At 36.4% G+C, this 12000-nt stretch overlaps 1 protein-coding gene across 2 annotated transcripts in view; it reads right to left on the bottom strand.

Annotated features, from left to right (window-relative positions):
* Positions 1-12000, bottom strand: part of slc4a10b (solute carrier family 4 member 10b) — a 37798-nt gene that overhangs the window by 12334 nt on the left and 13464 nt on the right. For both annotated transcript variants that reach the window (XM_059342468.1, XM_059342469.1), the window contains 10 exons: positions 10780-10918; positions 9347-9507; positions 8452-8637; positions 4775-4863; positions 3080-3237; positions 2839-2926; positions 1711-1857; positions 1433-1536; positions 431-605; positions 115-248 (listed from right to left, as the gene is read on the bottom strand). In XM_059342468.1, coding sequence (XP_059198451.1) covers positions 115-248; positions 431-605; positions 1433-1536; positions 1711-1857; positions 2839-2926; positions 3080-3237; positions 4775-4863; positions 8452-8637; positions 9347-9507; positions 10780-10918 — 1381 coding nt within the window. The remainder of the gene's footprint in view (positions 1-114; positions 249-430; positions 606-1432; positions 1537-1710; positions 1858-2838; positions 2927-3079; positions 3238-4774; positions 4864-8451; positions 8638-9346; positions 9508-10779; positions 10919-12000) is intronic.

Below are 12000 nucleotides of genomic sequence, written 5' to 3'. Positions count from 1 at the left end.
GTTTGAAAGACAATTTCATTCATGTCCACAGAAAAATAAGCCGATAAACTTATGCAATTTATACATTAAATGACAGATTTATGTGTAGAGTTTCATGAAGAAGAAAAAACTTACTTGCAGAATTTGAACAATATCTTTTCAAAGACTAGCACCGGCCCCGTGCTGCCCAGGATGGTGAGCGGCTGCCCTGCAAACAGCGAATAGGCTATTCCAGTCAGCGAGGCTCCGAACAACGACTCAATTGCACTCTGGGGAACGGGGGAAAGGACGGAGAGATTATTGATGGATGCCTGTCTTCAAAATCTTTACCATACTGAAGAACAACTGTTGTGTGGTTTAATGTACTGAAAGGCTAGCACAGTGCACAGCAGTGTACAGCTGGTCTTGGCAGAACACTGTGAACATTTAGAGGAAAGGGCATGTGATTTACTATGCGTCCTTCTGTTGCCTCGCCCAGTAGTCCTCCGAAGGTGATGACAGGGGACATGCAGGCACAGTAGAGGAAGAGGAAAGAGGCCACACACTGTAAGCTGAAAGCATCAGTGTAGTCGGACAGGTAGTGGGGGGCCTTGCGCTTGATGTCGAGAAACAGACCACCGAACCACCTGGAAATATGACAAGAAAATTTGTTGTCATTTATTTAGATGTGGAATTTCAAAAAGCAGAACAGAATCCCTATTTTTTCTAACTCAAAATTTAAGTGAAATGTCATTTTAACAACTATATAATTTAAAATATTTAATAATAATTTTTAAATTTGCAAAAATTTCTTAGATTTTTTTTCATTTTTCCTCTTTTACTTGCTACTCCTGATATTCCACTCTTGAGTTTGGCTCAGTGTGATCGGCCCTACGATAGCAGAGTCAGGCTGCAAATAGACATCTCCAGGCAGGATGTTTCTATGGAAACCACGTTATGACTACAACTACAGAGCAAGTTTACCTAGAAATTGCCGATCAGCATTACGGTGTAGATTTTCTATTAAAAAAAAGGTTTATTTTTCTGGCTTGATTTTAGAAAAGCCAGTGTGAACGTTAGATAGTATATAATACTGAAATGACAAATAAACCGACGATCACTGCATCATCTCAAATAATACTTATTTAAACATTGTAATTTTACATAATTTTACCATTTGTCCTGTTTTTTAATAACCTAACTGCAAAATCACATTCACAAAATCGCATTTTGTACTTAACGGCAGGCTTAGCTGTAGTTATACTATGTAACAAGAAAGAAGTAGTGTTATATGAAGCTGTGGAGGCTGACTAGTCCAATTGTAAATAGGTTCTCTGCAGTAGTGAGTGGGCTGTATGCTGTAGTGCCATACATAGCAATGCATAAACAGTTTAGTATGAGGCATGTATTTACGGAATTTTTCTTCTTGCATAAAAGGCTGTTCTACTGTTTTTCTCCCTTTGTCATTCCCCACCTTCCAGTACGCTGCAGTTCAGGACCCCCATGGCCACCTTCCTCCTCTTCCTCCTCGCCCTCTACTAATCCGTTTGGTAAACTGCTATTTTTCTTCCTCTTCTCCTGTTTAACAAACAATCCACAACAAGTTAGATTATTTTTCAAGTACCAATTCTTGAGGCTGCAGTGGGCAAAAATTCAATAACTTCCTTTTCCAGAAAAACAGCATACTACAGCTTTTCATGTGAAATCTGACAGAGAAAAAAAAGGCAACCAGCTAACAAAACACCTACTAACCTGAGAAGGAACATTTTTTGGTGGCTCTATCCGTATAGATGGGTCCCACTCTCCTGGAGGCAGGACTGTCACTTGATCAAGGAATTCATCGATCCCAGCGATCAGATCATTGCGGTCTTTAGCTTTATAGGCAACATCATGGAAAACCTGGAGATGAATAAATAATACAAAAAAATAGAGATGGTTGATTAAGGCAGTACAGTGCACATGCTGCACCACATGTGCAACACTAACCTGTTCCCACTTAATACATGCATATACTTTACAAACATGGATATTCAAATGCAGCAATATATTTCACTGAAATCAAACATGGCGCACATTTGCACGTGTCCTTGAGGCAACAGATTGCAGGCAATATTATTAATTAAATCTAACTAAGTTACAAGTTGAGTTAATAACAACTTAACATGAAGTGCCTGTCAATTAAAAACAGCCTAAATCTATTGTGTTGGATTCATTCAAAATTCTCTTGATTTAGAATTACATACACATAAAGATTATATTTAATGTGATCAAAATAAGTAGATTCTATCTCAAACATTTTCATATGAAAGTTACTTAAACAACTGCCTCAAAATCAAGGACACATTTATATTTAATACATTTCTATCAAATATATTACGTAAAATGAAATGACTACAGAATAATTTATTACAGTGTACTTAACCCCATAAAAGCCATACAAAGCTAGGACTTTGACACTGTTGTGTCATAGTGAGCAGTCACTAACTAATCACTAACTCACAATACTCCGCTAAAATATCCAGTCTCATCAAATCTGCTCATTCCAAAGAGTGTATAAAAAGTTTGGACTTTGTCAAAGCCCATCTTTTCCTCCTCAGTGATGATGGATGGCAGCCTAAATCCCAGACAAAAAGGAGGACATGAGGGCTGACTAATCGCCAAAAGCATGTCATAAAAGCTCTGAGCTGTGTTTCATGCTGAGAAATGTTCCATCACTTCAGGAATTTGTTGAGTTCTGCTGGACTGTGAATTTATGCAATGTGCCTGCAGAAAATCTGAGTATGACATCTGGTTGACATTCAAAACAATCCACACTCAAAACATTAATGAATAAATAAGAACGCTGCAGGATGCTTTCATGGTAATCAAGTGATTTCTTACCTCGTCTGTCATAAGTGTTGCAATGGACCTTCCAATCTCATGATACTGAGGCCCTCTGCCCAGGGGCCCTAAGAGAATAAACAGAAACCTGAAGGCAGAAACAGATATTTTTTAATGCACTGTCAAATCAATCTCAAGCTGAATAAACTTGGATGCATTTACCAAATGTCAGACAGGGTTAGGCTGGGTAAATATATTTATAGCTTATTGAGCTGGTTTAGTTGAATAAGCCTGCAGTAACCTTGTGGCGATGGGGACTTCAGCCAGCCCGTTCAGCATGACTGCCGGGGAAAGGCGGACAAACGCCGCCACCGGCTTGTTCAGAAATTCCAGCTCTCCCACTAACACGTTACACGCCTCGGCCCCTGGCGGGATCTTCTTCATAAAATGTAGGTCTATCTGAAAGAGGACACAAAGAATAGTAATGTATTAGAATAGAAAAACAGAAAAAGACTGTCTGGTTAGCTTATCATCTAAGCTGCTTTGACTGAGCGCATGCTTTGAGAAGGTGAAAAAGATCATTCATGTTGGAAAGTGCGTTCGATAAATAAGCACTGTTTAGGTTTATCCTTAAATTAATCCCTAAATGCAATGGTTTGAGAATGTTAAAGACAGGTAGTTCATGTTAAGTGCATTCTATAAATAAGCATTGTTTAAGTTTAATCCTCACAATAATCCAGAAATGAAATGGTTCGACCGGATTCTCTGGTCTAAATATAGTTCAGCTGCCCAGGCTTTGTGTGTCATGTGATTAAGTCACAGATGTGTTGCAATAAAATATTACAAAAGATTAATGAAATGTAGATGTTCGTTTGGCCTGTTGCATAATAACTCATAAGGATGGGGTATCTATTTAATTTCCCACACGTATGATGCCTAAAAAGGCTGACCCTGACTATGAAGCCGATCCTCTTACAGTGGTTATATCTGCTTTACGCTGTTTAATACAGTGCAACTGCATTTTACAGATTGTACATTGTACAATTTGGAATATAAAAGGTGTTGATTTTTCAGCGATAATTATGTGGAGTTGACAAGTGTTGACTAAAGTGTTGTTTGTTCCTTCACAGAGTTCATGTGGCTCTATGGCGGCTGTTCAGAACCATCCAGGGGAAAATCTGTGATGTACTTATGGGTCATGACTTCTATAAACACTGTTATAGTGCTGATTTTGATGTCTCACTGTTTTTAGTGAGTATTTTGCTGTGTGCACAATAAAATATGTGCATAATAATATGCAGAACAATGCAGCTGCTGCACAGGGAGGATTTTCATTGCAGCCTTGTTCATAAATGTAAAATGTGCAATGTGGATTATTAGGTAAATCCAGTGCTAAAAATACACTCCATATAAGCAGAACGCATTTCATTAATGTTTAAGTGAAGAGGAAAAAGCACATCAGACAGTTATTAACGATACTGACCTGGACAAAAGGCTAAACTCCTATACATTATGCAAAAGGTTCCAACACGGATTTTATCTTTGTGTTTGCTGTGTGTGGTTGTAATACTCAGCATGGTTATAATCCTAATCCTTTACTCGATGACCTCCCATTTAAAAAAAAAACACAATGACATCCTGTTCATTGTTCAAAACACACAATTAAATAACTGCTCATATGCATCAAATATGACTATACTTCTAGTCAAATTTACATGTAGGCAACTGTTACATACTATATGGTATCTGGGCAGCTCCACAATACAATACACTTTTTTTTAAAGTGCATTTTGCCTGGGAGTTAATCCTTTACAGCTGTAAAAGTTTCCATACATATAATACTTAATTACAAGGAAAATACCAGGAATTCAGATTTTAATGCATTCTATTTTTATTTAGGTTTACCATGTCCTGAATCTTTTGGAATCTCTGTGCAGGATGTTTGTTAGGTAACATTATTATCATTATGTGAAGTACAACAGCGTGTGCACTACACCTTGCTGAAGTCCACAGAACTGTTCTCTCTAGTGACGTCCCCTTTCCCGTCTGGAGCTGCTAAGTGAGACTGGGAGGCCGACATCTGACCTGGAGAATCAGGAGAGGAGAAATATGAATTCCAAAAATGTCTCAACATTTCAGCAACTGGTGATTTTACTAAATATTATGAGGCTGACCAGGTATACAGAATCTCAGGGGTGAGGATAACACGCAGTAGATTTTATCAGCAGTATTGAGAATAAAATTACAAAGATTTTCATCCCTGTTGTTGCCTCAAAAAACAAAAAAAACAAAAACGCAGGCTCATGTTAACACGATTACTGCCAAGCTGCCTGATAGGTCTGGCCTATTTTCTGTATTCATTAAACAGCAGGGTCAAAATTAACACTAATTATTGTGTTTAATACGCTCACAAAGCATGGCGTGGAGCTTATCAGAGATTGTTGCTTTGAAATAAGCTTGAAAATGCCACACAACAGTGAAATTAAATTACTTGTGATGTGCCACCAAGATGTCCAAACTAAAAAATGATTTAACAAACAGTTTGGTGTGTTCCGCGTTAACTAATTTTGTCATGTGTAATTCTGGCAAACCTGAAGCTTATAAAATATAGTTGGCAATGATAAGGGCAAGTAATTCTTCCAATTACAGGCCGGTCCTGGGCTAAATTTAGGCCAGAATTTCACCAAATAGTTCTTGTGCTGTGAAGATCAACAGCAAACAAATTTGCATATTTAAAGAGTGTACTTTTACACATTGTTTTTTAATCTCCTTTTCACCTCAACCACTTAAATCTAACAAAACAACCTATTTTGAGCTGGCAGTATCCACATGATTCATACGAATATTCCCTTTTACAATATGTTTTTTTAAGTGTAAGCTGGTAAAGGAGCAAGGGCATACTGTATATACCAGCACCTGTTGACTTCAGGCAGGTGGGTGGGCAGATGGTGGGTGGTGGGTAGAATCAGAAATGATGAGACGATGGAACATACGCAAGTGAAGACCATATGCATATAAAACACATATACATATTGCATATTTACAAATTATCTACACTTGAACACTTCTGACCACATTCATTACTGAATCCAGTAAAGCAGTGTTTTTTTATACTTGTGACCCTTAAAATGTGTTCAGGAGACTGTTACAATATTCATAATTCTTTTAAATCAGTGTATAATAACCTGAAACTGACAATAGTAAAACAATGGCTCAAATCACATCAAAAGTGTGACGACTTGAATATTACTTTTTATTGCATTGTTATATCCTGTCTGGGTCTGGTATGTGTTGTGTTGTGTGTGTGTTGTCTCCTCTATTTGTATCTTACCTATGTACTTGCTGTCTTTTATATTTGTATTTATTTTTTATTTTTTTAGGGACCATGGATGCAAACGGATGCAGCTTTGCTATAATCCGGCATATTTACAAAGCTGTTTCTCGATGTTCATTAATGTGCGCTGTCCCTATCCAAAAATAAAGTATTAAAGTAAAGTAAAAGTTTCGTCAGATTAGAATGAGCCCTTAATATTTACATAAGAAGCTCTTCCCTCAGGTCTGATCAAATCAGGAGGACCTTTTTGCATTTTTAACCAGACTGTATAAAAAGATTGATGACATGACAGCTCCAGTGACTTGCTGTCAGGAGGCACCTGTCATCATGGGAAGAAAAAATGTAAAATAAAAAAAATAATAATAATATTTATCCAGTGATTTTCACTATAAAGTGATTTTTTTAATCTAACTCCACCAGTTTTAGATTACTTTTTATCCAAAATTGCTGGATTTTCACATTTACTGTTCAAATAGTGAGAAGAGACGTGCGGTGAGGCAGCAGCCAGATGAGCCTCACACTGCAAATGATTTGGATTTACCAAGATAAAAAAAAAAAAAACTTTACAAGAGATTTAGAAGTGTTAAATCATTTATCTTGTTTTAAGAGTTAATTTCTTATTTTGAGTGTTCAACATGCTTATTTCTAAATTTAATCTTAATTCAATAAATCTTGTCAAGTGAAATTATCTAGATAATTTATCTCAGATTTAGTGTTTTTATCTTGTTTGTAGACACCCCTTTTTTGCAGTGCACCATGGATTGATCAATGACTCAGCTAACTGTGCTGCCATGCTGCAGTGAGACTGTATTGCTGTCTCTCTGTATTTTGCTATTAAAATGTTCAAACACTTTTGCTATGTGAACTAAATGTCCATAGTTTAGCTGATGTTTCTAATGTACGGTGTTTTTTTCTCATGGTAGGGGGCGCTCATGATCCCAGTGATTCTTCTTACGAGTCCTCGGTAAGGAGTGCTGACCTAAGTGACAGCTACAATCTACAGTTAGCAACTCAAGTGCAGCCATCGTTTTGTTTTTTTGTTTTTCTTAAACTTTCTAAAACAAGTTTTTGTTGTTTTTGTTCAGAAGGAGCGGTGCATGGACTTCATTTATAAGTAAAGGTAAGACCATAATAACGTTTTTTTTTTCTAATTATATCCTTTTTTTGTGTGCAACAGTTTGTACCTGTCAAGAAAGTTAATTGGTGCCAATCACATGGTGAATAAGCTACTCTGTAATGTTCATATGTTGTAAATCTGATTGTGATGAAGTCAGTGTCTCACCAGCCATCAACCTCACCACACGTCACTGGACAGTTTGAAACCAAAACAGCCTGATTGCCCCTAGTGGCTGGCTGCATTATATATAAAGCCCACTCCCCTATGTTAGCAAAAGGGTCATGGGTCATTTTTCTTATTATGCTAATGTATTTTCAAGTGTTTATTTTGCTGATAACTTTGGTTTTAGTTATTTGATGCTATAAAAAGGGCGTGTGGCATCGTGATTGATAGCTGATGTTGACTACTGGTACGTTGACTATGATGTTGGCCGGACTTTGATATCAAGGCTCTACTGCCCGATCACTGCTGCACAGACTCTGGCTGCAGATGACATAACCCGGATATTTTGGCTTCATTTGTGTACAGTGGGAGGAAGTCGAGACACATGGTGCATCTTTAAATATTCAGTCTACTGTTTTAGTGAAGGCTAGCGTAGGTTCTCCTACACATTTGGTAAGGGAGGGTGAGGGAAGGGTGTTCAACTAGTGGCTATCTTTTCACTAGAGGCCATTCAATCCTACACACTGCTCCTTTAAAACAAACATTTCCAAATATCTACTTACTTCTACTGTTATTTCTACTTGGGACCCCTTCACACAGTTTGCATATACAGGAAAAGTCAAAGTCAGACAGGAAAATATCATGGAAAAGTCCACATTTCCAGTAGTTCAAGTCAAATATTGAGTCATATAGATGACATACTTTTCAGAGGCCAATAATTCCATATTAAAGAATACTTTTTAAAATGTGTCTTTTGTAATATTCACATTTTTTGAGACGCTGCATTTTAGGTCTTCATTAAATGTAAGCCATAATCATTATAACTGCAAGAAATTAATAAATTAAGACATGGAATGTTTCATTCTATATATAATGGATCTATATAATGTGTTATTTCCACTTTTTGAATTTCATAACTGACATTAATTAAACTTTTCTATGATATTCTAATTCATTGAGATGCACCTGTAGTATGTCAAACTATTATGACCAGTTCAGCCAAACACTGATTGTTCCATCTCTAATGCTTGCTGTATATTGCTCTGTTTTTTTTTTTTACCATTCTTGTCCAGGTGGAGCTCCGAGGACCGTCGACCCATGTCAGCGATGGAGCGTACAATCGGCAGGCGGTTAGCCAGCTTCTTCTGGTTCTGGTGATGGTGCTGCTTCAGAAGTGTTTCATGCACTTTCTTTCTGAGCTCATCTCCCAGTGGTGAGTACAACTCCTGGTGGTCCAAGACCATGTCTAAGGGAGACACACATAAGTTTCATGTTTCATTGTTGTAGCTGAGTGTGACTTGAATTTAGTTAGGTTCTTAGTGGTAAAAATGCATCTCATTATTCTGCCCTACAAAGTTTAACTGCAGTAAGTACACAAAGGGTAAAACTGAGAAAAACTGCTTTTAAGTTTTTTATAACGTTTTTAAACTGGCCAGCCAAATGGGTTATAGGTAGGTAAGTGATATGACACTTAATTCTATATGTATTGATGATGTAATTTTCATGCTCAAAGATAATGACGATTTATTTGACCTTTGACCCCAAAAATGTAGTTACTGCACTCTGGTTTTGCTGTAAAAGGTTCTAATAGTAATGCAAAAACAGAGTGCAGTAACGGCAATGTTGTTGTTTTCTTTCAGCTTTTATATTTTATTATCAGTAAATAAACATTTTTAGAGTTTGAAAACTCTATTCAAAGATTTGTGTATTTTACACTTATTAATAAAAAGTAATGTTATATTTTAGCCTTAATATAATTGTATCACACTTTTTTCTGGATTTTGTAGTTACTGCAATTTTTATACAATTATTTCTCTAAAATAAAGCAAAATTCAAATCTGAAACTTTGTCACAAGATAAAACAGATATCAAGGAGTTCATTTTTAGTTATAACTCAATTTCAACCAAAAATGTAGTTACTGCAAGTAGGCTTGGTAGTGCAGTATAGTAGGTACCTGCAACCTCTTCAATGCTATTAGCCCTCATGTCGAGCAGCACGGTGCTGTTGATAATGCAGCTTCGCAGCTCAAACAGGCTGTGCAAAGACAGAGTGGCTACATAGGGTTTACTCCATCGCTCTCCTCCGTCCTCCACATCCTCCTCAAACTTCAGCCACCTGTAACAGGAGTTTGAGTATCAGTCAGAAGAGAGGCGGGCAGACGGCAAACTGGCCGGCCATCTGTTCTAGCTGCAATAACATCACTCCCTCTCTCCACACATTTGGCTCAATTACTCCCCTTCCTTATTGCCTCTCACCAGGGTATCACTCTAGATAAAATATGTCTTATTTAGTATTTTGACAGAAGACCATAAAACACTTTATAACATTGACAGTTATCAAAGAAAGACAGTAGTACAAGTTAATTCCATGAGCAATTACAACAATGAACAGATAGATAGATAGATAGATAGATAGATAGATAGATAGATAGATAGATAGATAGATAGATAGATAGATAGATAGATAGATAGATAGATAGATAGATAGATAGATAGATAGATAGATAGATAGATAGCAGTAGAGACAATAACAACACAATTAAATAAAAAGAACAACCTAGGCATACTTCAAGCAATAAAATACAATACAAAATGAGTGTCTAAAGAAGGAGTATGTATTAAGAAGTAGTATTCCAGTGCAGAATAAATATGAATATACAGTATAAAAATATTGGTGCCGTGAAACAAATAAGGTGCAATGAACAGTGTGCATAAAAAACACAGGTAACATTACAATAACCAACTAAGTGATGTTTATAGATGGTTTATAAAGCAATTATTAACCACTTACACAGTGCTATACATATTTAATCTTTAAAAGTTTTCAAACAATTTCTTAAAGGTATATGAATCATTTAAAAATCATTGACATACTTAATATGGTGTTAAAAATGTTAAAATGAGTACAACTAAAACTATTAATAAACTATTGATTATAATTTATTGGTTTGTTAATGGTAAGGTAACTATAAACTTACATTAATATACCATCTATTTGTCATTTATAGATGATGTAGTTAGTTAAACATTAATAAATGATGAATTTACCATTCTAAATGGCCTATATACAGTTTATAAATGACGATTAAACATTAATAAACTATCTGTTTGCCATTTATAAATGATGGTTATTGTAAAGTGTTACCAAAACACATAAAGTGCATAGCGACTGTATGTAATGAACCAGACTTTTATCTGTCTTTCTACTGTGTGATGGAGAGGGTGCTGATCATTGTCCATGGTGGACTGTGATTACTTAATGTAATGGAAACACAGACATTAGACACACAGCTACATCTCTCATCATCATAAGTGGGATCGTGATCATGACCGCTCCATTCAATCAGAGCTTTCACTAATGACATATGACATGGGAGTCAAACAGTACCTGGCACTCTCCCTCCACTCGGCATCCTCTCCGTCCCTCACACAGATTTCATCCATCTCTGTGAAGAGGTCATGAGGAATGTGCTCCTCATCGTCATCCTCAGCGCCCAGCAGGAACTGCACTCTCTGAGAGGGAGTGTCTGGGAACACAAGAAATGTGTTGGTGGTTTATACTGAATGTACTACCTCTGTCTCTGGGCTGCAAACGTCACGTCGGTGTTGCACTTGAGTGAGAACAGCTTTCACGCCACACAGAAGCAACTGACTATATGTTGTTTGCAACTTTTAATGCGTCAAGCAGAGACGGAAGGAGCAGCCGTTATAGTTTCCGATTAATAAACACATGCAGCGTTTTAAAACCTAAGAGGTTCCTGTGTCTTGCATCCCAGCTGTGCTGCTCTCTGGCTCTGTGCAGACACACATGCAGAATGTAGATGAATATATTTTATTGTCAAATAGACTTCAATTGTAGGGCTGGGCGATATATATCGATATAAAAAATATATAGATGTATTTTTAAATATGATATGATATGGAATTAGACCATATCGCATATATCGAAAATATATCTTTTTTTTCTTTCTTTATATATAAATGATGCCCTAACTCGGATTTGTCATATTTAGTTCTTTTGTAATGTTCGTTATTCTTTTCTCATATAAATATATCACTTAAATAAACGGTTTCAATAAAACTACTTGTGACACTTCGTATTTTGCTTTAACGTTGACTTAACATTTGCTCTCACTTTGCGATAAAAATATCGGGATATACATTGTATATCAATATTCAGCCTAAATATATCAGGATATGACTTTTAGTCCATATCGCCCAGCCCTATTGAAGTGTAAATAAATGCTTCAGGTCACATTAATGCGACATGCAGCTGTCTTATAGTTGCATGGATTACAATAAAAGCTTAAGTGCTGCATGAATGAGACCATATTGCATATATCGATATAGATCTTTTTTTTCTTTCTTTATATATAAATGATGCCCTAACTAGGGTTTGTCATATTTAGTTCTTTTGTAATGTTCGTTATTCTTTTCTCATATAAATATATCACTTAAATAAACGGTTTCTATAAAACTACTTGAGACATTCAGCCCTACTGAAGTGTAAATAAATGCTTCAGGTCACATTAATGCGACATGCAGCTGTCTTATAGTTGCATGGATTACAATAAAAGCTTAAGTGCTGCATGAAATGTAGAAGTGAACA

Source organism: Centropristis striata, chromosome 10 (genome assembly GCF_030273125.1).
Source record: "Centropristis striata isolate RG_2023a ecotype Rhode Island chromosome 10, C.striata_1.0, whole genome shotgun sequence".
Lineage (NCBI taxonomy): Eukaryota > Metazoa > Chordata > Actinopteri > Perciformes > Serranidae > Centropristis > Centropristis striata.
This window is presented reverse-complemented; position numbering and strand designations above follow the sequence as displayed.